At 39.3% G+C, this 27,156-nt stretch overlaps 1 protein-coding gene across 1 annotated transcript in view; it reads right to left on the bottom strand.

Annotated features, from left to right (window-relative positions):
* PCDH11X (protocadherin 11 X-linked) overlaps positions 1 to 12,908 on the bottom strand; it is a gene marked incomplete at both ends in the record, with an annotated part of 365,800 nt that extends 352,892 nt beyond the window's left edge. Inside the window, one exon of the mRNA XM_084213225.1 lies at positions 12,369 to 12,908. Within this exon, the coding sequence (XP_084069351.1) occupies positions 12,369 to 12,908 (540 nt within the window). The remainder of the gene's footprint in view (positions 1 to 12,368) is intronic.
* Between the last annotated feature and the right edge of the window lie 14,248 nt (positions 12,909 to 27,156).

Here is a 27,156-nt window from a genome sequence, read left to right as displayed (position 1 = left end):
ATGTGAAGGGTACCCTTCAAAAAAAGTGATGGAAACAAGTGATTCCACCAAACTCAACCCATTAAAATATTTCATCCTGAAATGAAATGTTATTATAACTTCTGTCCATCATCTGGGAAAATGACCATTAGCATGGATTATAAAGCACAGCTCAAACAATTTAACTTAAATAGTCTTTGAACAATTTTCAACTGAGACACAATGGCTTTGTCTATACCTTGATTTGTACACTTATTTATTTTCTATTTATCTTAGAGGGTTTAGCATATTATTAGGATTCTTGCATATTGAGGTATTAAGCTAAGAACAATAATTCAATGCATTATGTTGATGAAGCAGCCAGCCAAACAAACAGTTGGTTCTGAATTCAAAGATTTAGTTGGGCATGTTACTATTTTTAAAGCCTGCCTAGGATGTTCTAGCAAATACTACATCTGTCATTACTCATCAGGTTCACAGATACTGAAAGAACACAAAACAAGTACTCTCCAAGACAGGATTGAGTCAATTTGCTCACAGAAATCTGCAGGACTGCTCTCTACAATAAAACAGGTTTCAGTTGTCATGTGGATTCAAAATAGGGCACTATCTTCAAATCCTAAGGTGACACTATAAAACTAAATTTTTTATGCATTCTACCTACAGAGCCAAAGCTCTGCTTCCACACTCAATTAACTTTACTGGTAACATAAGAAGAGGCCTACTGTGGTTATATGTGGAAGCACCCATTGTGAAATGTAAAATTAAGTGAAATCTGTTTTGAAATCCAGCATTATGGCTCTTAACAAAACAGCAAAGCAGAACTAAATTAGTGAAAGTGACTGTGACAGCTGAAGCCATGGAGCTTCCAAGAGGGCTCAGCATTATTAAAGATTTTCCTTATTATGCTCTTAGGCACAATCTGATTAGTTCCAACAGCTGCCCAGCAGGAAAAGCCAAGCCATCATTCCCAGAACCCTCCAAGTAAAGCACCTTTAGCTTCAGTGATGCCAGACCAGGTAGCACACAGCTCTGCAGCATCAGCTCTGCTCTCCTGATGGACACTGATGTCAGAATTTCAAATCAAATCATGGCAGAAGCTCCTGATCAGCATCATGCAAGCTACTAAAACCTGTCCAGATGGATAAACTTGTTCCACAAGAAATACACAAAGAAAAAAGAAAATAAAAAAGGGGGTGGGGGGAAAATCCACTGTGCATAAATGGTACTCAAGTCTTGGTTAGAGGCAGTGAGTAACAAAAAAGGAATTTTCTTTGCTACCTTGCCTGTGAAACTCACCAGCCTGAAGCATATGCTATGCTGTGACAAATGTGCCATTGAACTTTAAAACAACATTCAAGATAGATTCTGAAAGACTTCACTCTTGTTTGCAGGAACTCCTGTAGTGTTGTTTGAATATTACGAGAGAGATTAGGAGAATGATATTTTTACCACTTCTTCCAGTGCCCTGGATGTTAACTTAGGATTTTAAGAGCCACAGACACAGCATTGACTGTGAGCCTGAGACAGAGATTCTCAGCCAGCTGGAGCCCTGAATCATACACTCCATCATCAAATCATTTTGAAGTTGTCATTAAATTTAATCAATAAAAACCACACAGGTTTTAATTCCACAAATTTAATTCACTTCTGAAGAAGGCTTGACTGTTCTGCCAGTTCCTAAACATAGGAAAACTTAGGGGAAAACCATATTTCTAGTGTTGCAAAGTTGTCTGCCACTGGGCAGTAAAACAAGTTCTGGTTGTACCTCTGGGCTTTTCTTCCCACCTTAGCTCAAGAATACACACATTTAAAATAGAAACCAAAGAGTTTCATTTCTGCTTAATGTAGCATAATGGGCATGGATACTAGTGAAAAATGTCTTTGCACAGTTTCTCAGCTCCTCCATGAGCTTATAAAAATGTATAATTTTTAAGTTAAATAATAAACTTGAAGTATTTTATCTCTGCATCCAAAATGCTGTTTTCATAGTGTAAGAATGCTACCAGTGGACTGATGTAAACAGAAATTAAAAGAAGAGATCACCACAAAATGTAGTGTCTAAAACTTTGCCAACATTCTAAACACTCAAACTTTAAAATCTAGAATTCTTACAAAATAGATACAGAATACCACTACAACTACACATAAGGGGAAAAAAAAAAAAAAAAAACCCAACAAATAAGAATATCAGAATCACCTCTGCTGGGCAAGAAATCTGTGAGCATCAAACTGGCAGAAGCTCAGGAAGAGCTTGGGAAAATATTCTGGTGATTCCCAAGCACCTGATATCAGATGTTAGAGACAGATCCAGGATCAGAGGAAGCTCAGTTTCATCCTGCCAGCCCAGAAATCAGTGCCTGCCCCTCTTCCCCTTGAGAGGAAAGATGCAGACTTTGGAAACAGAGACAGGCAAAGACTGAGAAGACCAAAGCCCAGTTCAGGTGACAAATTAAGGTGCCCAGCAAAGGTCATAACATCTTTGCATAATGCACTTCAAAACCCAGACAATAAAAATCTCAGAGGCAGATATTAAAACAGATATTAAAACACACACACACTAACAGGTTTTTTTCTTTAGCTTTGCCAAAGGTCCACTTAGACACTGAACTTCACTGCCAAGCTCTGGATGATGCTGGCAGCTGAAGGTTTGAATTATTCAAATGAAAGGTTTTTATGAGGGAGGGGCTGGACTACCTTAGAATTTAAAAATAAACATTAATGTAGAATCTTACAAAGAAGCAGGTAATCTGGAAACTTCCAGGAACTCATTTGAGTTCTGATATTGTACAAGCAGAGTGAGTACCTTGGATACTCAAAAGTACTTGATTACATAAAACAATAAAAGTGTTATTGTAAAAAAATAAAAGTTGATAGGAAAGTTCTATCAGGATTTTTTTTAGGCTCTATTTTTAAGACTGACTTTCTAATTATGGTATTCACAATAGTTCTTGGCTTTCCCAACAAATACCAATTCACAAAAAAGTCGTGTAAGTGCCAGAGTAGCATTTTTGATATTAGATGGGAAAGAGGATGAGGAACAAAATAGAAGTTGCACCTTTGTTTATACCTCTAAATCTGCTGCAATAAATTATCTTCAAAAACCCCTAATGGAAATGAGGATGAAAATTATATGGCTGGGCTTAGGATGAAAAGGAAAATGTATTCTCCCAGTGAAAAAGCTATATAATATCCCAGTCTGAAAAGCACAGAGGAATATCCTGACTCCAAAGAAAAAGAAGAGAAAAAAAACCCCAGAAAATGTCAATTTGCTTGAAAAAGCAGAGAAATTATTCGACTTTGGAACATCAGCAATAAGCAAAGCAAGAACACATCACATTAATAGAGCCAGCAATTACAGCACAATGAGAGAAAAATGTATTTCAATACTGAGAGCTGATGACTCAGAACTCATTTCTTTTAGCCATGTTTCTTTTTGTTTCTTCAGAATTGTCTGAAACAGTCTTTGCTACATGTCCCAGCTTCAAAAGCTCCACAGGACTTAAGTGTTCAGACCAATTATGTTTCTGGGTTAGAGAATATAAATTATTTTGCAATGCACCTTTCTTTCAGGAATAAAAATAACTGTACTAATGCAGTCAAGTGCCATGAACTGTAGCTGACACTTGATTTAAATATATTCTTTGATAGCTCTTTCTTCTTAAATGGAAGGAAAGGGTTCTATACAGTGTATTTGGGGAAAAACTAGCTGGGATATTTAAATCTCTGTTATTAAAATCCAACATTAGAAAGCCTAAAGTAAATATAAAATCATGAACCCATTACTATTATTATTATTATAAAAGCTATTTTAATGTTTTAATTGTGTACTTTATGACAACTTAAACCAGGAAAAACTGAAACTATTTCTATTTTCAAAATACATCCTAAAAACTGGAAATTTTCAAATCTTCATCCCCCCTACATGGGATGAAAAGTGAGTCTTAGAAAAGTGAGTTGGACAAAAGAAAAATCGTTTGCAACTAATATTCACCTTTTAATTTTCTTTTCTTTACTCAGCATTTTGAAAATAGCAGAACTTTTTTATAACCTCATAAGTACACATGAAAAAAGACAGCTTAATAACCTAAAGTTTTTAATGATCTGAATAATATTATCTGCTGGAAATGTAATTCAAGGTTTCTCATGACAGCCACCCAAAATACAAGCAAGCCATGCATTTATGCATCCATTACAATAAGGAAACAGAAAAAAATAATCCTTGCAAAGTTATTCTGAAACAAGAATTACAGTGGTTCCAAAGAACTTTTACATTGCATACAGTGACCATTAGCTGATACCCTTGAAGAGCTTGTGATAATTGTTATTAATTTGGTTGAAAAAATAATGGTCTTTAAAATGTTTCTTGCCTGGGTGGTGACAGCCATTGCTGACTTTTAACTACACAAATGACCAAAAAAAGTTTAAATGCTGTTGGATACAAGATGACCAGTGTACCAAGCAGATGCACTAACATAATTTACAAAGAAATGGTCTGAAATTCAGACACCTGTTTCAGGTCAGTCTTTAAAGATAAAATAAGGGCCACAGACAGGCATCTCTATTCACAGATAAAAACACTAAATATGTAAAAATAACTCCTCAGCACCATGGAAATGTTGTTTTGGCATTTGAAAAAAGGCTCCTACCTCTTTCTGTAGTGAAGTACAAAAGTATGATACCTTTGAAACATGGTAGATTTTGACACAGCAGGAAAAATTAAGGGTGCAGCATCATCTGTCCTGAGTGCACTTTTATTCCCTTTTATAAACTCACGTGGCAGTTCATGTTTGCAGTTCCAATACCATTCACCCATGCAAACCAGAGGATAATTTCATTTAGAAGGGGTATTTAGTGTTTTTACTGGGGTTATCAATCGGGAGCAGGATAGATCATGTCATTGGCAGTTTCTTATAAATGAAAACAATTGTTTCCTTGATGGCTGTGGGGAAAATGTTCCATTCTCTGTGCTGCCACACACACGGACTGTGCAAACAAATCCTGAGCCCCGCGTGCTCAGAAAGCATCCCCACATCTGAGCTAAAGCTGATCTGTGTGGACATCAGCAAAGGATGATGTTCAGCTGAGACAGATGAAGAGGAGCTCTGTGTTTGACAGATGGGTGCCTCGCAGCCCGAGTCTATCATCCTCTCCTCTCGGAAACATGCTAACTTGTATATTATTGTTCCGTGACAGCTCGTGTGAAAATCAGAGCCTGGCATGCAGAAAGAGACACCAACTTGTCCCTCACCCTAACTCACTGAACTTGCTGTGCCTGCAGCAAGACTTTCTCCTCCAGTCCTCCCTGAATCCCCAGAGGGACGTCAGGGTAACGGGAGCTGACAGTTTTACAGCAATAGTGCCATAAACCACCCTAAAGGAGCCTTGGATCAACCAACAAGAGGCAATTACCTTGACTCCTGACTCACTACCACCAGTCAGGAGCGGGGTTTTATCTCCTCACTGACACCAAGCCACAGCTGCAGGAATGCAAATCAGTTTTCCCTTTTAAAGCTCAGACCCAGTGACTTTTTCAAAATAATGTGCACAGATGACCACTTGTCTGTCCAGATCTCTCCAGACAAGTTACCACTGAGCAGTATTTTTATTCCAGAACAAAATCTTCTCTAAAGAATCATATACTTGGGTATTTTGGATTGCAAGAAAAATGGGCAAATGGGGTGGGGGATTTGGAAGAAGGTGGATTTTCAACTGCAGCATAAAATAATGGAAATAGATTTATTTTGCAAAGATGATGTAAGAGCTTCAGATGATAACTAAGTCCGTCTCAGGGGAAAAGCATGCAGGGGGAACCATCCACGTGGAAAAAAATAAAGATGTGTTAACTTTAACCAAAACACTGAACTTCTATCAGCAAATGAAAAAGGAAAGATGTTTTGGGTCTGACTTATTTCCCCACTGTGGATTTAGGACAAAAGCACTCGGCACCACTCAAAAGACAGCCTGTCTGTCCAAAAAAAAGCCTCTCTTTTAAAGGGCAGCTAAAAATTACCTTAGAAAGACAACATGTCCAGCTCTCCCTATTTATTAAATTACCAGCACTAGAGAGTGACCTTAGAGCTTGACTGGAGCTCAATCCCAAAGCAAAAAAAAACTTCCTAAACCTATTTTTGAGTTCTCCATAAATCCATAAACTTCCCTTTCTCTGCTGGCACACAAAATGAGAAAGAAGAAGCACTGACCCCCAAACATCTGCAGTTTAGTCCTCCTGAGAGATCCCAGTGAGGGTGGGATCAGCCTGGGCTGGAAATTGTGCTGAGGAGCCCCAGGGTGGGAAGGGACCTCTGGAGATGGTCTGCTCCCACCCCTCTGCCAAAGCAGCTGCACATCATCACACCCCGGTGGGGCTTGACTTTTTCCAGGGGATTGTGAAGCCAGAAAAACAAACCATCCCCTCCCCAAGCAGAAACTCAACATTTTATTCTAAGCTACATGACAGCAAGAAGGAAAAGAAACCCATAATAATTAAAAAAAAACAAAACAAAAAAAAACCCAACAACCCTCAAATGCTTTTTTAACATGCATCTTATTTTCACCTTGTCTGTAAGCATTGTCAGATTCAGGATCTGGTTTTACATAATTTCTCAGTTTTAGGCACCTAAGTACTATTGTTACCTGTGCCATCAATACGAGTGTGATTTTATTTTTGTGGCAATTAGTCTTGAAATGTCACTGAACAACTAATGCTTCCTGAATGAGAAAAATACTGAAAAGATCTTGTTCTTGTCTATGAGGAAGTCAAGAAATCTTCTATCTGAATCATGTGTTTACCTGAGTATATATCAGTCTGTAAAACAAAAATTCTTGGAATCTTGAATAGCCATCATCCTATCAGCCATATTTCCCTTACACAATTGCTAGAAAGGGTTGTCAATAAAAAAATAAATCAAAAAGCGCAAGAATATTTTGCTATTAGAAGGTCACAATAAATTCACAAAATAATTTTTGGTTCATAGAAAAAGAAAGAAAAATTCCGCTGCGATTCCCTATTTGTATTAGCGTTTAACTCCAATATTGAGTGAGACCTGGCAATATCCAGAAATATCTGCCTACAAGCAGAAAGAAAGCTCTGTGCTGGCAGATTTCTCACAGAGTGCAGATGTTGGCAATCAGCACCCCAGGCCTCCTGTGACCTGCTGGAAGGGCCAGCAGAGCACTGCCCTGTCCTGTCCTGCTGCTGAAGCCCTGCAGAGGATCTCCCACGTTAGTTTAGTGCACACTAATTCCAGTGGGACAAGCCATGGGACATGGTCTGAGGGGACCCTCAAAGGGAGGGTGGCTGCTTTGGCTCCCTCTGTGTGGAATGAGAGCACAGAAAAGGACAGGAATGAGAAAAGGACAGGAATGAGAAAAGGACAGGAATGAGAAGCCCAAGCAGCTCCTTTTTGGGACATTGAGGCTGACCAGGTGCTAAGAAAATCAAAGTCTGTGTCACTGTGCACTGAGTCTGCAGGGACATTAACCATTCTGTCTTGGTTTTTTTCCTCTTTGCACTGAACCCCACAGGTGCAGCTCTAAAAACAAACAGACCAACAAACATTAAAAACAACAAAGGCTGTTGGCCTCCTCCACTGTCACAGCTTTTGGCTTTCACAGTTGTATCCCTGCTTACCACAGGATTATCAACAAAGATTTCATTACTATGACTTTCTGATTTAACCACAAATCTAGTCTCAGTCTATAACTCTAAGTACCCTCCTAGATTTATTTCTACATAAAAAGCATCTTCCACTCTTGATCTTGACAGTGATATGAGTTACTTGATCCAAGACTGCTGCGAGGCTCAGAAATAACCAGTTGCAAACATGAAATATGATGCTTGAAGTGTGATGAAGAACTGTGATTTCCATCTTCCATGGGTCATGGAATTGACAAACTGTATCAGAAAAAGAGGATATCTTCTATTGAAAGGCATCACAAAGATGATCTAGAGCAGCCAGATGAAACTCTCCTCATCAGAGGCAAGGCTGACGTGGTGTGAGACTGAGCAGGAATCTATTTTGTCAGGCTACAGAGGTATGAACTGACAGCTACAAAGAGATTATCATATTATCCTAGAAGGGATGCACCAGCTGCTTCTGATAGGTAAATACAGCAAAATGACTGTAACAGGTAAGAGTAATGGAACAGCAACACCAATCTAATTTCCCCCAAACTGCAAAGGATTAAAGGAAGGAAATATTAGCACTCAGGATCAGCTCACAGAAGAAAATGCTCAGTTCCTGCTGCACCTCTGCAACTTCTAGTGTACATGGTGTATTTAGCTGACAAGAAATTCTAAGCAATCAATTAATAAAAATATTATTTAAAACGTGCTCTTGTGCGAGAGCTTTTCTATTCAGAACCTGCTCTGAACCAGCTTGCCTTTTTAACATTTAAGAGAACAAAGAAATACTCCACACTAAAATCTCTGCAGTCAAAGCAGAGGCCTGTGACACCTATAAATATGAAGTGTATTAATCAGGTAATACTAAATATCAGCCTGCCTAGAGCTCAGATGTAAGTGTGCTGGAACAGTGTAATCAACAGCAGCAAGCAGGTATTTATGGCACCGTGGTGGCCCTGCCTGACACAAAGCACATTTCATGGCAGTCTGTAAACAAGGGCACTGCCCTGAAGAGGTGAACAAAGCCCCGGAGGCTGGGCTGCCCCCTGGGTTCAAGCAGAACATTAGGATTTGCTGTTTCATCCCCAATCAGAAATCACTGTTTATTAAGGTTTCAATGCACAGTTTGCTCTTGCATCCCACTGTTTTCACAAACTATTTCTGTGTATGAGTGCCCAGCTCTTTTTTCCTATCATTTCCCATTTATACTTAAAGCAGTTTTCTCAGCTGAGACAAAAATGGTTGGGTTTCCACCTGGCCATTTATTTCTTGTCTTAGCTGCACCTACCAGCTCCCACCATCAGTTTTACACCATCCTCTTCCCCAGTCCAGCTATTGCTCATTCTAAATGAATTTTCTTCTCTTGTTAAATAATATCTAAGCTCTCCCTCCTCCCCTGGTTCACAGCAAACACTGTTTATCATGTGAAACCTCAATGCCACTCCCTCTATGGTCACCTTGGGACATCTCAGCAGAGAAACACAATCCTTTATAATGCCACACACAGCAGCTTTGGGAACAGCAAGAAGCTCTGTGTGACGGTCTCCTCTTCTCTATTAACAGTAAAACTGTTGCCTTTTTAGACTTCACGTGTTTCAAACAGGGCTGGGAAAATCAGAGCCACAGAAAGTTTTGAGGATGAGGTGCCATGAATCAGTTACATATAAAGAAGTTATTTTCTATTCAGGTACACCTTGATAAAATACAGGCAGGCAAAAATGAGTGTTAATCAGTGTGGTAATTAAAGCTCTGTCTTGTTTTAAATAAATCAAATCCTGCTTCCACTGAATCCACTGAAGCTTCCACAAAGCTTCCACTGAATCCAAAATACGAGAATATATTTCTTTACGAAGTTTCATTTTCTACTATTTTAAGGGGTGTTAAAGAGAGTCAGGATTTAAAAATAATAATAATAAAAAAGTAATTTAGTTCAAAGATTTTATCATTTCTTATCTAGTTTTCAAAAGAAACCAAATGCAAAAATTATATTCAGCCTTTTCCTTAGTGAGAGGGGCAGTAAGGTAAGTGTAACAAAGTGAGGAAATATTGTAACACATGACTGTTACCTTCCCCAGGAGCTACAGAGGTGCTGAAAATGTGTTAAATACCTGTAATGGAGTCAGCTCAGGTCCTAGAGAGAGGTTTCCTCTTTTTTAGAATTTGTTATGGACAAAGTCTCTATCTGTCTGCTTTTGGGCTGGCTTCTCACGGGCAATAAGAAAAACTTGGCTAAATTTGTTTCAAAAGCCAGACAGAACTGAAAAGCTTTCTCTTTATTTCACAATTTGCCCATTTTTGATTACTTTCTGTCCAAAATACAGAGCAACACATTTCACTCTGGTGCTGCACCTACACTAAAGCATCAGCTTTTCTGCTTCTGCGATTTCCACATCCTGTCAGCCCCCACTCCTCTGCCACCTGCAAGCTGCCCTGCCCACCCACCTTTTGATATGAACATTCTGAAAATAACCAGTAGAATAATATCTGGAAATACTATTCCAAATGGATATTCTGGCTGTCAGAAACTTCTTTTTGGTTTTTACAGATCATTTCCAAGATATGTGAAATTGCTGGCTCATTTAAAGGCAGCAGATCCATAACTCCAAAAATACCTGACCAACAGGCATTCAAGAGGAAAATGCAATTAATTCTTTCAGAAGATCTGCCAACAGGGCTGTGATTTCACAAATTATTTTGTTTGCAGCACATGCAGCACAAGATTTCAGAACTTCCAGTCCATACCAGTGTGTGCTCAACCTCACCACCTTCTTTCCCATCCTGTGGCAGTTTTTTCCAGAGACACATGAATAAACATCTAACTCACCCTTATTTTATTCATTTTCCCCCTAATTAAAAATTAGATAATTTGATATTTGTTATTTAAGATTATTAAGATATTTAAGAAAATTAAGATATATTTAAGAATATTAAGACATTTGCATAGTTTTTGATGGAAATCCTCTGGTGCAGACCCTCTCACCTTGCCCAGCCAAGCCCTGAGCCCTGCCCTGCCTTGCCCAGAGCTGCAGGTTGGATTTCAGACGAGCTCCCACTCGTGTGACACAAATGTGTTCCCACTCTGCTGATCTGCAACCTTCTCTCTCTGAATGCACAGGCCAAAATTAAGCTCACAAACCAAGACTGTTATTGTGGTGGTCTGACCTGTTGTTCATCAGGCCCAGGGACTCCTGATTTTGCCATTTTCTGCAGTTTTCCTTTTCCCACAATAACAGCACTTTTGGATAACTCACATTTTTCTGTTCAGGCTGGGTATTATTTTGCCCCATTTTGCGTGTAACCCTGGCTTTTTCATTATTTTCTACTCCTGCTGTTATTTATTTAATATGTTGTTATTCATTCTCCAAAATCTCATTTAGTATGCCTCACAAAGAACACTCTGCCCTACTGGATGCTTCTGCTTAGCTAACTAAAAAAACCCCAAACAAAACCCAGACATGTAGATACACCTGCTCTCCTATAACCCAGGAAAAGTTTGAAAGAGTTTACTGCAAAAACTTCAAACATTGTAGTAAGTACATGGAAAGTTTGAAGTTCCTTGGCTGCACTGAGAGCAGACAAACATATGTGGGATTTTTTTTAAATTTTTTTTTTTTTTTGATAGCTAGCCAGAAATGCCCAGTGGGATGCAGTTTCCTGAAAGAGATTTTTATGTCTTTGTCACTCCTTAGCACCCACACTGCCACAATTACTTCAGGTTCCAAGCAATTTAAAAGAGCTAAAAAAAGGCAGAGCTTTGTTTTTATTAAATTGCTGGTAAGTACTGGTATCAGTGAATATCAGCTATGCAGTCAGTCAAGCAATATATTGGATAATATAATCTATGTTCTTCTGGCAGTAAAGAGGGTCAGATCGGTTGCTGAGCAGCCGAACCACAACACAGTTCCCTATTCCAAATCAAAGGAAGTGAGGGCAATTTCAGCTTCCCCCCAACATTTCAGGGTAAATTTCTTTCCTGTTTTAAGTTTGTTTCAGTAAACTCAAATGAAAGTGACCATTTATTTAGCAATCACACACTCCTGTTTATATAAACATCACATGTTTATGTTTTTCTTCTGTCCCCTAATCCCAGTTCCCCTGCTAGTAGCTAGAAAGATTAAAAAAGAAACAAGAATATGAAATATCTGCTCTTACAAGGTCACTGGCACTGCTCTCCTTGCACTCATGCACATTTAGAGCTGCTCCTGCCCAGACATTACAAAGCTGCTCTAACAGACAGACTCCTTCCCTCTGGAATAGCTCATCAATACCCAGGTGAGCATCACTTCAGCTTCTGGGCCAAGATCTACTGCTCAAGTCCACCAGTCATGCAGGAGAGGCATAAATAAAGAATGTCTCCATGAAAATGGGAGGCATAGGCCCAGCACAAACCCTTCTGCACTTGGCACTGTCATGTCAATGGCAACCAGGACACATTTGAAACGGTCCAGGAAAACTGACAGTCAAAGTGTACAAACACTCTGAGTGCTGGTGCAGAGCTCGTGGATGTTTCCTCACACAGTTACACATGCACATAAACAGCTTCCCACAGAGTGAGGATGAGAAGCACCAGAACGAACTCAGGGCTGTGGATTCACACTCTGACACGGACCTGCAGCGCAGCGCAACTGCAGTTCACAGCTTTGGCTCTCTGTTACTGCGTGCAGCACACAGCTTTGGGTTTCTGACGGCTTGGTGACAACGGGCAACGCTTGTGGGAGGACAGCAACACAGACAGCAACAGAGGAGGATGAAAGAAACCCACCTTGAGGAGCTCATAATGCTGGATTCCGTTCACCCCGATGTCCGGGTCGATGGCAGACGGGACGGAGTAGCGGGAATTGATGGCCGTGTTCTCCGGGATGGAGATGTTAATGACTGTCGAGGGGAAAAGGGGGGCGTTGTCATTTATATCCTCGATCAGGAATCTGATCTTGACCAGCCTGAACACCTCGTCGGGCAGCACGGCCACCTCCACCTCGTAGAAGCAGCGGTTCTCGCTGAAGATGCCGGCGCACAGCTTCTCGCGGTCGATGCGGTTGGCGGCTGTGAAGATCTCCCCGGTGTTCTCCTCCACCCTCACCAGGGGCACGTCCCCGGTCTTGTACACCAGCTTGAACTGCAGGGGGGAGGACAGGGGCACGTCGGGGTCCAGCGTTAGGTTGAGATCCTTGAGCAGGTTGCCAATGAGGACATTTTCGGGCAGCTCTTCCCGCACGGTGTAATTCTTCTCCTGCGCGCCAGATTGGAACACGATGCAGGCCAACAGGACTGCCAGGAGGTAGGATCCAGACAGCAAGTCCATCTCCAGAATGACTAATGAGTACCCGTGGAGAACACCAGGAGCAGCTGGGAAAAGGGAAAGGAAAATCCTTTAAAAGTCACAGAATATTGTTGCTCTAGGACACGGAATAAAATAACGCGGACATTGGACTTTCTAAGCTAAAAGAGTTCTGACTCCAACATTTATAGATTTCCAAAAGCGACAGTGGATTGGAAGATGACAGTGCCGCCTCTCCAATGGCACTGGACAAACCCACAGTCCATCAAATTTCCCTTTTTCTATAAAAGAATGCAAAGCAATGTTATTTACAGAAAGCGCGTGAGAAAGTTTCTTACAAGAATGTAAACATCAAGACACTTAGAAAAACTTGAAAAAACAGGGCGAGAGAATATTGTGTTCCTAAAGCTGTAAGAGCTAAAGGAGCTCCTTTCCTGCTACAACAATGTGAACCTTTTGAAAACCTCATTCGTGAAGTCACATTTGACTCCATCCTTCCTAAATATGTCTAAAATTTCTTGCAAAATCTTTCACTTGAAACTCTTAACTAAATAGTGAGGTAAGAATTTTAGGGCTGGATCATGTAGAATGAAGAAATAAGTATCGGAATCCCCTATTTCCAGCATGAGAATTTCTTTTGCTCCTTAGGAAAATGTCTTCCTTTGATCTCTCTGCCACATTGTCCTCATTTTTTTTCTGTTTCCTAAGAAAAAAAGTAGGCAAGAAGTTTGCAAGCAACCATCTGCCGAGAACCAGATCTTTTTATACCTCTTGCTTAGATATGGGAATAGAAGAACACTTGTCTTAATTCTCCCCCCAAGTTTTGCACTGACAAAATTATGTAATGTTTGTTAACAACGACAAAGAAATCTGGATATTTTTAATTCAGGAACTTAAACTGGCAAGAAAATGTTATTATTTAAATGGAGTCTGGCGAACTTCAGCCAACAATGTGTGGAAATCTGTCTAGTGAATTGCAAAAAACTTTCGTATAATTTTCTATTTGGTGATGCCTGTTCATAGTATTCTGGAACACCAATACCTTTAAAGGAAGATACAAAATTGTTGGAAAAAATCTGTCCTTTCCAAGCTGGTTTCTGAATAACAATATATGCTTGCCTTTGAGAAATATGGAAGTGGCATAGGAGGACTTAGAGGTGCAAACAGATAGCTGTGTAGCTGCATACAGCCCTCAGCCAAGAATTTTTCAGAGATAAATCACTCTTGAACTCCATGTATAGAATATTTGCCTAATCTTTACATAATTCTGCCATTCCAGAATTTAGGATCTGCTAGGATAGCATTTCTCTAAGGTAAATGTTCAAGAGTTCCATGTAAAGTGATTTTTCTCGTAAATGAAATCTTAGGTTAGCATCTGTTTCAAATATACCTGTGCCAACACATCTACATTCTCTTTTGCAGGTGAAAGTGTAATCCTGTTCCCTGTCTCTTCTCATTTTATTCTCCCTGTCATAGCACAGATTGATTTACTTTGCAGATCAACTTGCAGCGGCTGAAGAAATTCCTGGTGCCAGTAATTGCCTCCACGTGTTAGTCACTGCCTTTCAGCAGTGCCACTTGCAGGGGAATTCAGGCTAAAGCTTTGATTTTGCAGTGAAACAAATTAGGAACAATTAATATTGCTATTCCATTCAAGCACAGGGTTGGAAGGCAGCACAGACAGAGAACATTCCAACTCCCCTTGCAAGGCGCATCCCAAATCAGCACCACGAACTGGACAGCGCTCTCCGGCGTCATGATTGCACAAAAGCAGACAATGATAACATTGTTGTGACTGGACATGAAATAAAAATGCTAAAAGTCCCCACCTAAGGAAAAAGGGTTTGCTCCCTGGGTAATTCAATGAAGCTGGAGGGGATTGCTGACCAGGGATGGCATCTCAGGGATTCCCTGATTTATCACTGGGCTTCAGGGGTTCCCCACAGCCAAAGCAGCACCAGCCAGGTGCCCAGAGTGGAGCAATGCACCAACAGCTTTTGATAAACCATTAAAACACCACAGTCCAAATATGCAAATGAGGAAGTCATCAGCAGCTCCTGATCATCATTATGGCAACACCATGGTAGCAGTGTGAGCCCAGTGAATGACTCGGTGATAGCCTACAAGTGGATTTGTTTGGCTGTAATAATTTGATTTATTAACTGATTATTATTTGATTTATTAACTTATTCTATATTATAAATATATAATGCATAATATATATTTATAATATATTATATAACATCTATCAGTATCTATTATAGATATATAATAAATCATACAAATATATTTACAAGTTACTATTTGGTTTATTAACTGCATCTCTTTAAATGCAGCTCCAGCTCCACTGAAGTAATTGCCCACGTACATTCAACCTGCAGAGAGCCCTGTTTCAGGAAAGCACACCTTTGCATCCATTATTTCTAAAAAAAATATAGCTACATTGTTTCCTATGGAAAACACAAATAAAAATGTATGGGTCACAGTAAAAAGTTGATTTTAAAATGCTGCCCTAAAAAAAAAAAAAAAAAAAAAAAAAAATCAGAGTAGTTGTATGTTTTGTGGATATTAGAAGGAAATATTTGCCACTTCTTCCTGTCTATTACAAATTAAAATGAAAAATAACACAACAGGGTTATAAAGCCCTTCAAATCCTGATGTTTATAGAATAATATTTTAAATTTACATTTCTGAGGGGAGGAAATGAAAAAAACCCAACACCAACCATAAATATAAACCAAATTCTAGCCCCTATCCCAAATTCTTCTATGGCAATACTGATGCAAGTATTGCTTACAAATGATAATGATATGAAAATATTGCATAAACAGGTACATAAATCTTCCAAATAAATACATTAAGGATTTTTTTTTCAAAGCAATATGAGAATGAGTACATAAATGCAACGATCTAAAGAGTTCATCAACAATATTCCTGAAGCAGTTCTGAAAGCTGAGATCATGCCAGGAGATACTTTATACTCAAACTAAATTATAAGCCCTTAACCCCAGTTTCATCTGCAGTGGAGTTTCCAGGGATTATAAAATAACAACAGCAGGACTCAAAGAGTTTTGTAAGGAAAACTGCAGGGTGGAACTTGGCATTACGTTCTTATGCATACTTTCACTCACTTTAAACCAAGTTTGAACCACTCTATTGAAATTCTTCTTGTGTCATAGTAAAGAAAATACTTCAAAGCATGAAAAAACAGCCAGGCACACTTATAAACCACGTTAGATAAATGCTAACATGAATCTTGTGGTGACTTTTGCTGTCACAGATTTTTCTGAGTGACTGAAGGGTACAGACATGTAATAGACAGTGTTAGCTTAGCAGGAAAAAACAACCAACAATGGTTTACATTGCTTGGGCTTCTGTACAATGCACTATTTTTTGAATTGTTTTTTCTTTCAAAATAATCCTAGCAGCAGTTTTGAAGCTCTGTTCCAGAGCTGTAGGCCTTCGAGGAGAAAAAAAATCCCAACGTGACACAAGTTTGCTGCTTGGCTATGGAACAGAATATCTTCTGCTGAGAGGAAAGTGCTGTTCTTCCAGAATCCTATTTATAAAGCCCTAGCTGTACGTTGCCTGTCGTTTGTGCCATAGCTCTGATGGGGATACTATGGCAACAGCAATGCAGGGAGCAGTGCAAGAGGCACTGCCCAGGCATCTGTGGAATCAGAGTGCTCCAACCTGGAGCAAACACAGAGCTACAGAAGGCTGGGCAGAGCAGCTCCAGCCTAAAGGACCTTTCATGGGTTCCAGCGCTCACTCTCGCTTTTAAGGAGGTTACGGGAAAAAAAAAGAAAGTTAAGAACAAATCAAATTGTTTAACAGAAGGTAACATGGAGCTTGCCAAGCCATTTTCCCAGCTTTCAAGAGAATGCATTGCTGTCTGTGCTGCTGACTTCCCAGCTAGGAAGGCAAATGGCCCAGATGGACAAGATGGAGGGGAGGAGGGGAAAAAGAAGTTTAAACTTACTTTTCTTCATCTGGCTGTCTATGCACTCAAATATACCTGCTTTTCTGTCCAATACACCAAATATTAATGGTGTCATTTAAATATTAGCACTGTTCATTATCCTCTTCATTTAGCAGCTGTCAAATCATACCTTGAAAAGTAGAGAGAATATAAAAGCTGCAACCACCTAATGGAGCAGGAGGTGAAGGTAGAATCTAAATCTGTTCTTTACACACAAGGCTCCATCTGGCCCCACCTGAGCCTTTACCTTATTGCAGAACTTGTTCTTTCTTCCTTAAGAGGATCTCAGAAAAGTTGCAAAGGGAGTAGAAGAGTTCAGGTGTCCGTTTCAGATTAGAAACACAACACCATTGCTTGATACTTGGATTCAGATTTGAACTAGAGTGGAACAAACACGCTGTGGTGATGTTTTGTAACTGCCATATCAAGCTCAAAGAAAAAGACATCATATTTTTAAAAATTAGGAATATCAAAGTCCAAAGCTACATCAATATCCAATTATTAAAATCATAGTAGAGAAGCAATCCTATAAATATCACTCCCATTCTTATCTTTGTATTCCTGAACCGATTTTAATTACTTGGACAAATTTAGCTAGCACACCACACTTTTTTTCAATATCACATCCTCTTCATTTGCTGCTAATCCACTGTGGGCTCCTTAAACAGGAGCACTTAAATCCCTGTATTAAAATGGTGCTTCTCAGAGCAAAGGATCCCCATGACAGGGCTCCAGCTGCCACTCAACCCCACGATTATTGCGTTATCTCACCAGCAAGGCAGCTATTTGTAATTCTTCCACTTCACTGGGGCTCCCTCCAAACTGCCCACTGACAACTGGGCAGCCCTGCACAGGCTGGGAATCCTTGCACAGTGCTGATGTGGATTTCAGCTCCATCCCAAAGCGGGAACTTCTTGGTGCTGTAAGTTTTTAGTGCTTTGGTTGCCATAAGCCCCTGGTCTGGCTGCACACAGCAAAGTCTCCCCTCTGCCACCACAGCCCAGGTGTCATTTAAGGGACTGGCTGGGTTTGATGGGCTGGTTTTTGAAAAGGTGCAGAATTTACAGGTGTTTTACAGGTTTTGGTGGCAATAAGAAACACCACAAAGCTGCTGCCTGACAGAAATCCCCCTCATTGTTTTTAAGGCGCAAATGCCACCAAGCAGCCCAAACCCACTGTCACTCTCCATGGTGTTTCAAACACAAATTATTTGCAGCCATCAATATTTATCCACAGGATCCACTCCCTACACAGGATATTTAATTTCCATACTCAAAGAAAAAGACCTACCTCAAAGAGAAACAGACAATTTGTTATATTATCAGGGCTTTCAAATTCATTCCCTCATATGATTTTACTCTAAATCCACTGAGGGACTGATTCATTCTTTGATCTATTTTTTATGAGCATGGTGGTATTGACTTCAAGGAGGTTTCTTTAATTTGATTTTTCTTCAGTGATGAACAAAATGAAACTGGAAATTCTTATCACCAGGAGAAAACATCACCCCACACCCATTTAAGTCAACAAAAGAATTTAGAGAAAGTGAGAGGCACAGCTTGCTTACAGTTGAGTGCCCTCCTCATTCTATTTAAAAATACAGTAATTTTAGTTATTCTTATTGCTTTTCCATCACTAGAGGTAAGAAATACTCTTCACTTGAGGAAATAAAAAGCTAATGACCAAAACAGAGGTTCTTCAAGCCACATGAAGAAGCAGCCAAGGTGTGGAGAACAAGAAACTGATAAATTCCTAGATAAAATTCTTTATTCCTGATAGTAATTTCCAACTAATAGGAAGAGTGTTGATTAAAACTTGTATCAAAATGCTGGAAACAGTGAGCAGAATTATAAATACACAACAGGCAGTGAGCATGCTGAACAAATTAAACTCAATCACATTGATATATGGCATAAGGAGTCATTTATTTTAATTGTTGCAAATTAATCCCTTTAAAGCTGAAGTCCCTTTTTTAACAGAAGAATAAGTACAGTCCACATTTGGGAAATGCATCTAGCAGCCACCCAGGAAATACTTTAAAAATATCCTGTAACTTATTTCAGAGACCTGTGAGAATATGCAGTGTCAAATTTATTTATGTACCAGTGACACCAGGAAATGGTCCTGCTTTTAGCAGTGGAACACTTTTGCATTGGAGCTGCATAAAAGCTAAAGGTTGAGAACAGAAATCCTGGGGGAAAAGCTGAAGTCTCTCTCATGGCCATTTTCATTTTCTTTCTAAGAAATAATGGGATGCCTGAACAAAAAGAAAAAGAAAAAAGTAAAAAACACCCAAAAAATCAAACCCAACACCATTACAACTCCAAAGAGAACACTACATTGCTCTGCAAACTCAAATATATCTTCACTATAATTCAATGGCTGACTCCTAAAAACATTACAAAAAATCAAGTTGTTAATGGTATGATTCATAATGCCATTTTCTTTGCATCTTGTTTGTGTGTTTGCACTACATGAATACATTTTACCAATCAAGTGGAAATTGCTCTGGTTTTGGTACTTGAAAATCTGTTCATGCCTCAAATCTGAAAATTAAATCTCTGCTAAAACCAACCAAAGGAAAATCATCTATGAACCAGTGGCAAGAGAAGACGGGAGCACAATAAGGAACTGTGTGACACCCCACATGTGGCTGTTGGAGTCACTCCAAAGTAAAACACATTTTTATTTGTTAGGAAATGGAAGTCTATCTGATTTCAGTCATTTGTGTCACATCCTTTGGAATGGCAATTGTCAGGATCACCTGTCCCATACATAATGCCTTTAGCTTCACTGCCTGGCTGCCAGTTAGCAGTTTCCATTTCTCCCTGGTAAAATCCACATTTCAGTGTCTGCTGAACAACTCCAGGGGCTGTGAATCAGGGCAGGGATGCTGTTCCATTGTTAATATTGTGTTTTATTGTCCTGCTTATTCCAAACACAAATCTGCCAGGAGCCCAGGCACACACATTCCATGAATTCCAGAGGAGCTGGAATCAGCCACCTCCTTCCAACCCCTCCAGTTCCACACACAGAGCTGAGGAAACCACAGCAATTCACTTCTCATTTAACCATTTGTGAGAGCAGAGAGCACTGTTCCCAAAAGTTCTAAAAAGAAACAAAAAAACCTAAATATATTGAAATTTTTCTTTTGTTTAAAAAAGTCATGAGTTAAAAGGAAAAAAAACTATTCTATTTATATTCTGGAATTCTTGTAAACTCAGGTTATTTGTGTCTTTGCACTAGTTGCACCCAGTTTCTGAAGGAGAAAAAAAGTTCATCTGTGTGCCAAAATATATATAGTGGACTCCAAAAGTATAAACTTTGCTATTTTCATCAGTTTACCTTAGCAGAATATACTAAAAAAAATAAAATCAATCGGGTTTTTTATCCAGTAGCAGCATAGCTGCTCATTTTCACATGGGATTTTTTGTTCTTCTTAAAGATACCTTGAATGTGAATTAGAATCAAACCATAAGGTTCTAGTCAAGAGTTGAAAATATCAAAAGAGTTTAAAACATTACAAATTGCATATTCTATACCTTACACCTATCTCAATTAACAGCCTAATCACCACATCTGCCCAAAGTGGCCACATGCCACATATGGATACCATACATGAGAAAACATCTTCATAAATCATTAACTCAACTCTGGAGGCTCCTAGAGTGCCATGAACTTGAGGACTAATTGCACATCTTGGAAGGAATTTTCTCATCATTTATGGATGGCCCTGAGCAGAGAAGCAATCACCACCATTTTTAGCAAACTGGTCCTACCTAAACACAGCACATGAATAAAACATGACAGTGGGGAAAAATAAAAAAAACTTCCTAAGAGAAGGTGATTGGAGAGGAAGGCTTTTCCAAGGACAGAACAAAATCAGAGTTTGGGTTTTAGATCAGTGTTTGGTTATATCAGGGTACAAACGAAATGCAGATGATGCCAAAAGCCTCTCCCCTCCCTGCCCTGGGCCAGGATGGTTCTTCCCCTACCATGGGATTCTCACTCCCTCCATGACCCTCAGGCAGCTCCTAGGAAATACATTTAGTTTTTGTTCCATGAACACAAAGACAAATCCTCATCTTTAGCCATGGAAGCCTTGTGCTGGGAATTGCTGCCTGCCAGTGGCGGCTCCTCAGCTGACGGCCTGATAACAAAATAACAATACATATTTATTTAAATAACAAAAATATTTCTTTAATTTTTTCATTTATTCACAAAAACGTGAAGTCTTTTTCTCTGTTATCTCAAAGATCAGAATGACACCAGAATCATTCCTCTGTTCTGGGGAAACACTCCCCATCCTGACAGATCCCCAAACTGCTGCAGAGATGGCAAACACACGGATTGCTTCTCAAAGCAAATTCTGTGCCACAGAGAGTCCTACACTGAAGTGATTCTGGAGAAGGGACTGCAAATTAAATCACCCCATGGAGATGATGGAGCAGAGCTGTTTTGATTTAGGAGAAAGCAGCTACCTAAAACCAGTCAAACCACTTGTACAAAAAGTACTCAGCAAGAAGAGCTGCAAAATTGGATAAAACAGAATTATAAGGGTACTTTAAAATGTGTTACAGCAATTTGATGTGCAGGGGCCGATTCTTTAAATTTTGTTTTACCTGTATAGTAAACATGGTTTAACAAATGGAGGTTCTGGTCAACAATTAAATTGATTCAAAGCCCACTGAAACCACTGGAGCCTTCTCCACGTTTTAGAAAGTTTGCTTGAGCTGTAGTTCTGAAAAAAAAAAGTCCTTAAGTAAAAAGTTGCCTACACACCTCAACAACAGCCCTTTATTAAATATTTGCAAAGACTGTTATGTGTCAGCATTAAATGCTTAATTTTAGATTGTATTACAAAGGTCAGGCCATGCTCTTGAAGCCTGTCATGGCAAAGCTGCTGCTTAACAAGCCCAGAAAATCTGATTTTTAACACTTTGCCCAGAGCCATAAAGTTCACAAGGACACTGCAGCTCCTTCATAGCCTGTACTCAAATAACAGGAAATTTAGGGTTTTTTTGCATTTCTTTCTTGCCTCCTCACTGAATCCTGCCAACAATTAAGCTTCTGCAAGGTGGACAAAACACTTCTGGCTGGAAATCTGCATTTCCATTGACTTGGTGCGGCCAGCTCACTGTCAATGACCTCCAGACACAAGTGATGTGCAAAACTCAGACTTGTAATGGAGACCAGAGAAGTTTGGAATATTTGGGAGGCTACTTCCCACCCATTGTCCTTCTTCTGGCACAGGATCAACAGCTTCCAAAGGTATAGCTAATAATGAGAGCAGCGTGTCAGAGTCCTGGAGGTCACCATGCTCATGGAGAAGCTTTTAAAAGCCCTGCTGAAGCACATTTTCCCACCCAATATCACAGGCCTTGATGCATTCTATCATCACTGGTACACTACACAGAACATTTTTTAGAGAAAATCACATTTTAGTTCTTGAAAGAAGAAATTGCATGAGGAGAAATTTAAAGGAGTAGTGTGAACAATGATTAAAGTTTCAAATAGATATATATCCTTCTTCCTCTCTTTTGTGTAAAAGTCAGGCTCCTACTCCACAAACCCAAGTGAAAAAACTAATTTTGCTATAAATGGAGTGACTTGTCCACTTGATAACAGCTTATGATTTAGCTGTAAGTTAGAAAAGGGAACTAAAAATACCACAAAACACAAACTGGTCTATTAGCTGGAAAAATTACAACAAAGAGAATTTTTTAATAATGTGATGTTGTACAAAACCCTGTATTGCTTGTAAGTTTTATAATGCTTCACATTTTTGTTACTTCTGTTTCAAAAAAACGAAAATGACCAAAGAGATTTTGGTTGTTTCTGGAAATTAAACATTTGTATTAGGGTTGTAATAGAAGTGTCATGCAAACACAACTGATAGACTGTTCTTTTACATCAGCTAATTATGCCTCCAAATCCAAGACCTGCCAAGAAAATTGGTGTTTTCCTTTCTGTGCAGAGGTTGTTTTGAATTTCTTAAACAAGATCAACACAAGTGACACAAGGACATAATTATGTGTTGTCTCACAAGATGGAAGAACTACAGTGACAAGATTAACTGCTCCATCAATTACTGGTATAAGGAGCAGAAATATTGATTTGTGATTAAATGAATAGAGAAAATAATAACATTTCAAATCTTTAATGTCTGATGATGTGTCAGTCAGAAGTCCTACCGATTTCCAGTAAAATAAAAGCTCAGAACTTACAAAAGTCACATCCTGTGTGGAAAAGGAAATTCAGTGTTCTGTTACTAAGATCTGTTAGGATCCCAGTGGTGTGGAATATAGGATATCTATTAAATGCACCACAGCAAAATTCCCTAAGACAAGGTTCTATTCAGGGATAGAAGCTGGAAGCATTGAAGTGCTGTGGTGCTGAAAAGCAGACACAACTCCTCCTGCAACCCCATGGTGCTGGTCCCATGGAAAATGTGAAGTATTAGAAGATACATTGATTTTTTCAAATATACCAGTACACAAAGAGTATCTTAAAGCCTGCAGATCTATTTTCCTAATAAAATTCTGCTGTGCTTTATGTGATGCAGTACATCACAGCTATTTTCTGATATGCAGGCATGATGAATTCCTATAGGCAGTCTGACATCTCACAGTGATATTCCTCTATGCATCAGTAATTTGTTCCCCGCTTCTCCTACAAGCTGTAGTGGCAGGAATTTGTGTGTGAGTGCGAGTGTGTATGTGCCACACATCACAGATTTTTTGTCTCTTTCTGGCAGAGTTTGAGGAGGCACTTTATTTCTCAGTGCAGTGTGGATGGATGCTGCACTGCTTTAAATGGAGAATGGCTCTCTGTAACCTGAGGGATCCAGCCAAGTCTGCTTTCTTTGAAATCAATTCAAGAGATTCGTGCTCAGACTTGGCTGGAGTAAGGAGGAATACACTTGTTTGAGCAAATCACAAAACAACAAGTTCTTATAGTTCCTCTTCTATTGGGATGCAATGTTTTCTTGGAAGCAAAAAAAAAAAAAGAAAATTTAGACATTTTCTTGGAAGGCACCATATTCTGCCATATATGTGTTCTACTCTTACTCAGAATAAAGGACACAAATATCAAGCTGAAACATCTTCCCTGTCCTAGAAAAATATGACCAATTACCTGAATCAATTGTTTTAATTAGTATGATTTCAGGAGAAAACAAAACCTGTAATTACACACACCACACAAAGCCCTCTCCAGTACAATTAGAAATCACTGCAATGGAGCTGCCTCTTGTTTGTTCATTTATCTGGTGTAGAACAGAGACATTAGGGGAATTCAGCTGAAAAATGTGTGCAAGATAAATTTCCAAGCAGATGACCACAACAGAGTTGTGTGGAATGCAGATTATGCTCATCCCTGGGCTCAGCCACATCCTTCTCACGTGGTCTCTGCAGAACAGCAGAAATTTGCACCCTTCCTGACCACTAATATTCTAGAATTCCACCAATGGCAGATAAAATGATCTTTGCAACCCCAGCCACCTCATTAGTCTTGCATTTGACCTGAAATAAAGAAGCTCAATAATTGTACTGAAATCATTCTGTGGTTAATCACTTTAGCCATTCAATTCAACAGCAAAATTATGCTAATGAAGGCTTGTTATTGAAATTAGTATGTCATTGCATTTTTAATAAATAAAACAGGTACTTTTTTTTTTAAGTTGAATATCCAAAGCTCAAACTGAGCGATCCCCACACATCCACTGACACTAACAAGAGTCACAGAACAGCAAATTAAAACCTCAAAATTGCTGAAAAACACAGTTTAAAGTGGTTTGTACCAGCACAGGACTCAGGTGGCAACACTGAGAGACCACAGGGCTTGTCCAGCCTTCCAGCACTCCAAAGCACATCAAAACAAGAAAAAACAGTGAGGTCTTGCTATGCTTGCAAGCACAATGTCTTCATTCTGCCTTTCTGTAGATCAGATTGAGAACAACTCCTGGAGCACCAGTGTTATATTTGCCCTTCAGAAACTACAAATACTGATCCTTTTTGTGTTTCTGGGCATAACACACCAAACCATCAGGGTGCTAAAACAAATGCTGTACTATATTGCACTTGTCAGCTTTTACCTTCCCTCAAAGGAACTAAGAGCTTATGATTTGGAGAATATACAGGCCAGCATCCCATCTTTAGTGGGAAACTTTGATCTTTTGTCTAAATATTATCTGCAAGACAAGAACAAAATCATTGTGTGCTGAGTTTTGGGTAGGTTACAGCACCTGCAGACTTCCACCTGTCTGGAACTTGGCATCAGTGAGCTGAAATGCCTCAGCCTCTATTAGAAATTAAAGATGCACTTTTATTTACTCATTTTTCAGGCAGTGTTCCTGCAAATTGTCTGCAGAAGGCTTCATTACGATGTTTTAGCAAGCAGGCCACCTAGTGCCTGACAATAACAAGTACTCTGCAAGGACCTGAAGTGCTCACAAGGAGTAACACCACTTACTCACCTGGACAGCAAAATCGTGCTGCCAAACTAAACCTCTGCAAAATTAATAGAAAAGTCCCCCTTGCCCCTCAGCAGAATTGTGGAAGTTTCCTTTCACAATTTTAAATGTGGAATAGATACACATCTTTGTCATGTTATTTTCTCCGAGAATTCATTTTGTAGATAATCTAGATACTTATAATATTTAAATTATTGCTGGAAAAAAATAAACTCCAGTCTTTTTTTATGAAAAGCTCCTTCTCCCCCCAAAGGGTGGTGGGCACTGCCCAGGCTCTCCAAGGAATGGGCACAGCCCCAAGGCTGCCAGAGCTCCAGGAGCCTTTGGACACTGCTGCCAGGGATGCACAGGCTGGGATGGCTGATTGTGCAGGGCCAGGAGCTGGACTCAATAATCCTTGTGGGTCCCTTCCCACTCAGCTTATTCCATGATCCTATGACTTCCCATTATCCTCCAACACATGTAACTTCTAATTTAATATAACAAAATTAAGAATAATGTCATATTTTAACAGCATGAATGGCACACGTGGCAGTACTGTTGCAAGAGCCATTTTCTCCTAATTCATTTGTGTGAGTATTTTAGAATCCAATTCGGTGTATTTTTAGATTGTTGGCTAAGTTTCTATAAACACCAAGAGATATAGTGCCTATTAAGCTTTCTGTTTCATCTTGGCGATATACTGCTCCTCTCTATACTGGAATGAAAATTCAATAATCTCAAGAAGCAGGCAATAGTCCCTCAAAGTAAAAAAGACTGCTTCTTTCTTTACTGAAACTTAAATTACCCTCAGTGCTTTCCTCAGAATAGTGAGATTTTAAGCCCATGGAAAGGCAGTGCTCAAAGGTATCAGAAGATATTGGATATATTTTCTTATTCGCATTCTACAGACTAATTTTCAAATATCCTCATTTGACATGTGCCCATGAAAGTAAGACAGATCACAAATAGTTTAATCAGGATCAGTGGTTTGGTCCCCCTGAAATTCAGTGGAATTTGGGCTCCCCCAGCCCTGGGAAATGTGTATCTAATGCTGCATATCTCATCCAGTGCTCCGAAAGCCAAAGTTAAATATTTTTTTGAAAAACCTATTTACTCTGGAAAGCATAATGCTCTGAATCTCCTGGTTCAATTTATGAACTTATTTAGGATTTATGTGTCTACAGATGTGTGTGTATACATGCACTGCTCATATGGAAAAGGAATAACTAAAAGCATTCAGTGGAATAAACTTCTTCTGAGCATTAAAGCAACATTTAATAGAACATGCCCACTATTTACAAAACTGCTCAAGGCAACAGAGATTTTCTTTCCCCAAGATACTGAACTCTGTAGGCAACTGTGACCAGAAAACTGCCCAAAACTCTCCAACACAATTTACATTGCACTGCGCTTCCTACTGATGAGATTTACTTTGATGGGCATTTATATTTACAAAACAAACACCCAAACAAAAATCCAGGCCAAGGTGTTGCATCTGCCTAGAACAGGAATTAAATCCTGAATGCGTTTCAAAGAAAATAATCTTCTCCTCTTTGATAAATTAATGCTCCCATATGCCAAATTTCAATTGGAATATGTAGATTCACGACAATAAAATTCCCCTGTAGCATTTTGGGAGCTTTTTTGGAGTTTCACAGGAAAAAGGTCTTATCCTTTCTGAAATTATAGTTTTATATAGATATCTCTTGATATCTACTTGTCAGTAGATAGTAGATAGATAGACTAGTCAGTATTAGTGGTATTGGAATGACATCCATCCACATCCCCTTGATAAATTCTCCTTTTGGGATCTGAAAGGCATCACACCTCCTCAA

Source organism: Fringilla coelebs (assembly GCF_963513975.1).
Source record: "Fringilla coelebs genome assembly, chromosome: 11".
Lineage (NCBI taxonomy): Eukaryota > Metazoa > Chordata > Aves > Passeriformes > Fringillidae > Fringilla > Fringilla coelebs.
The sequence above is the reverse complement of the archived record's forward strand: the minus strand, read 5'-3'. Positions and strand labels throughout refer to the sequence as shown.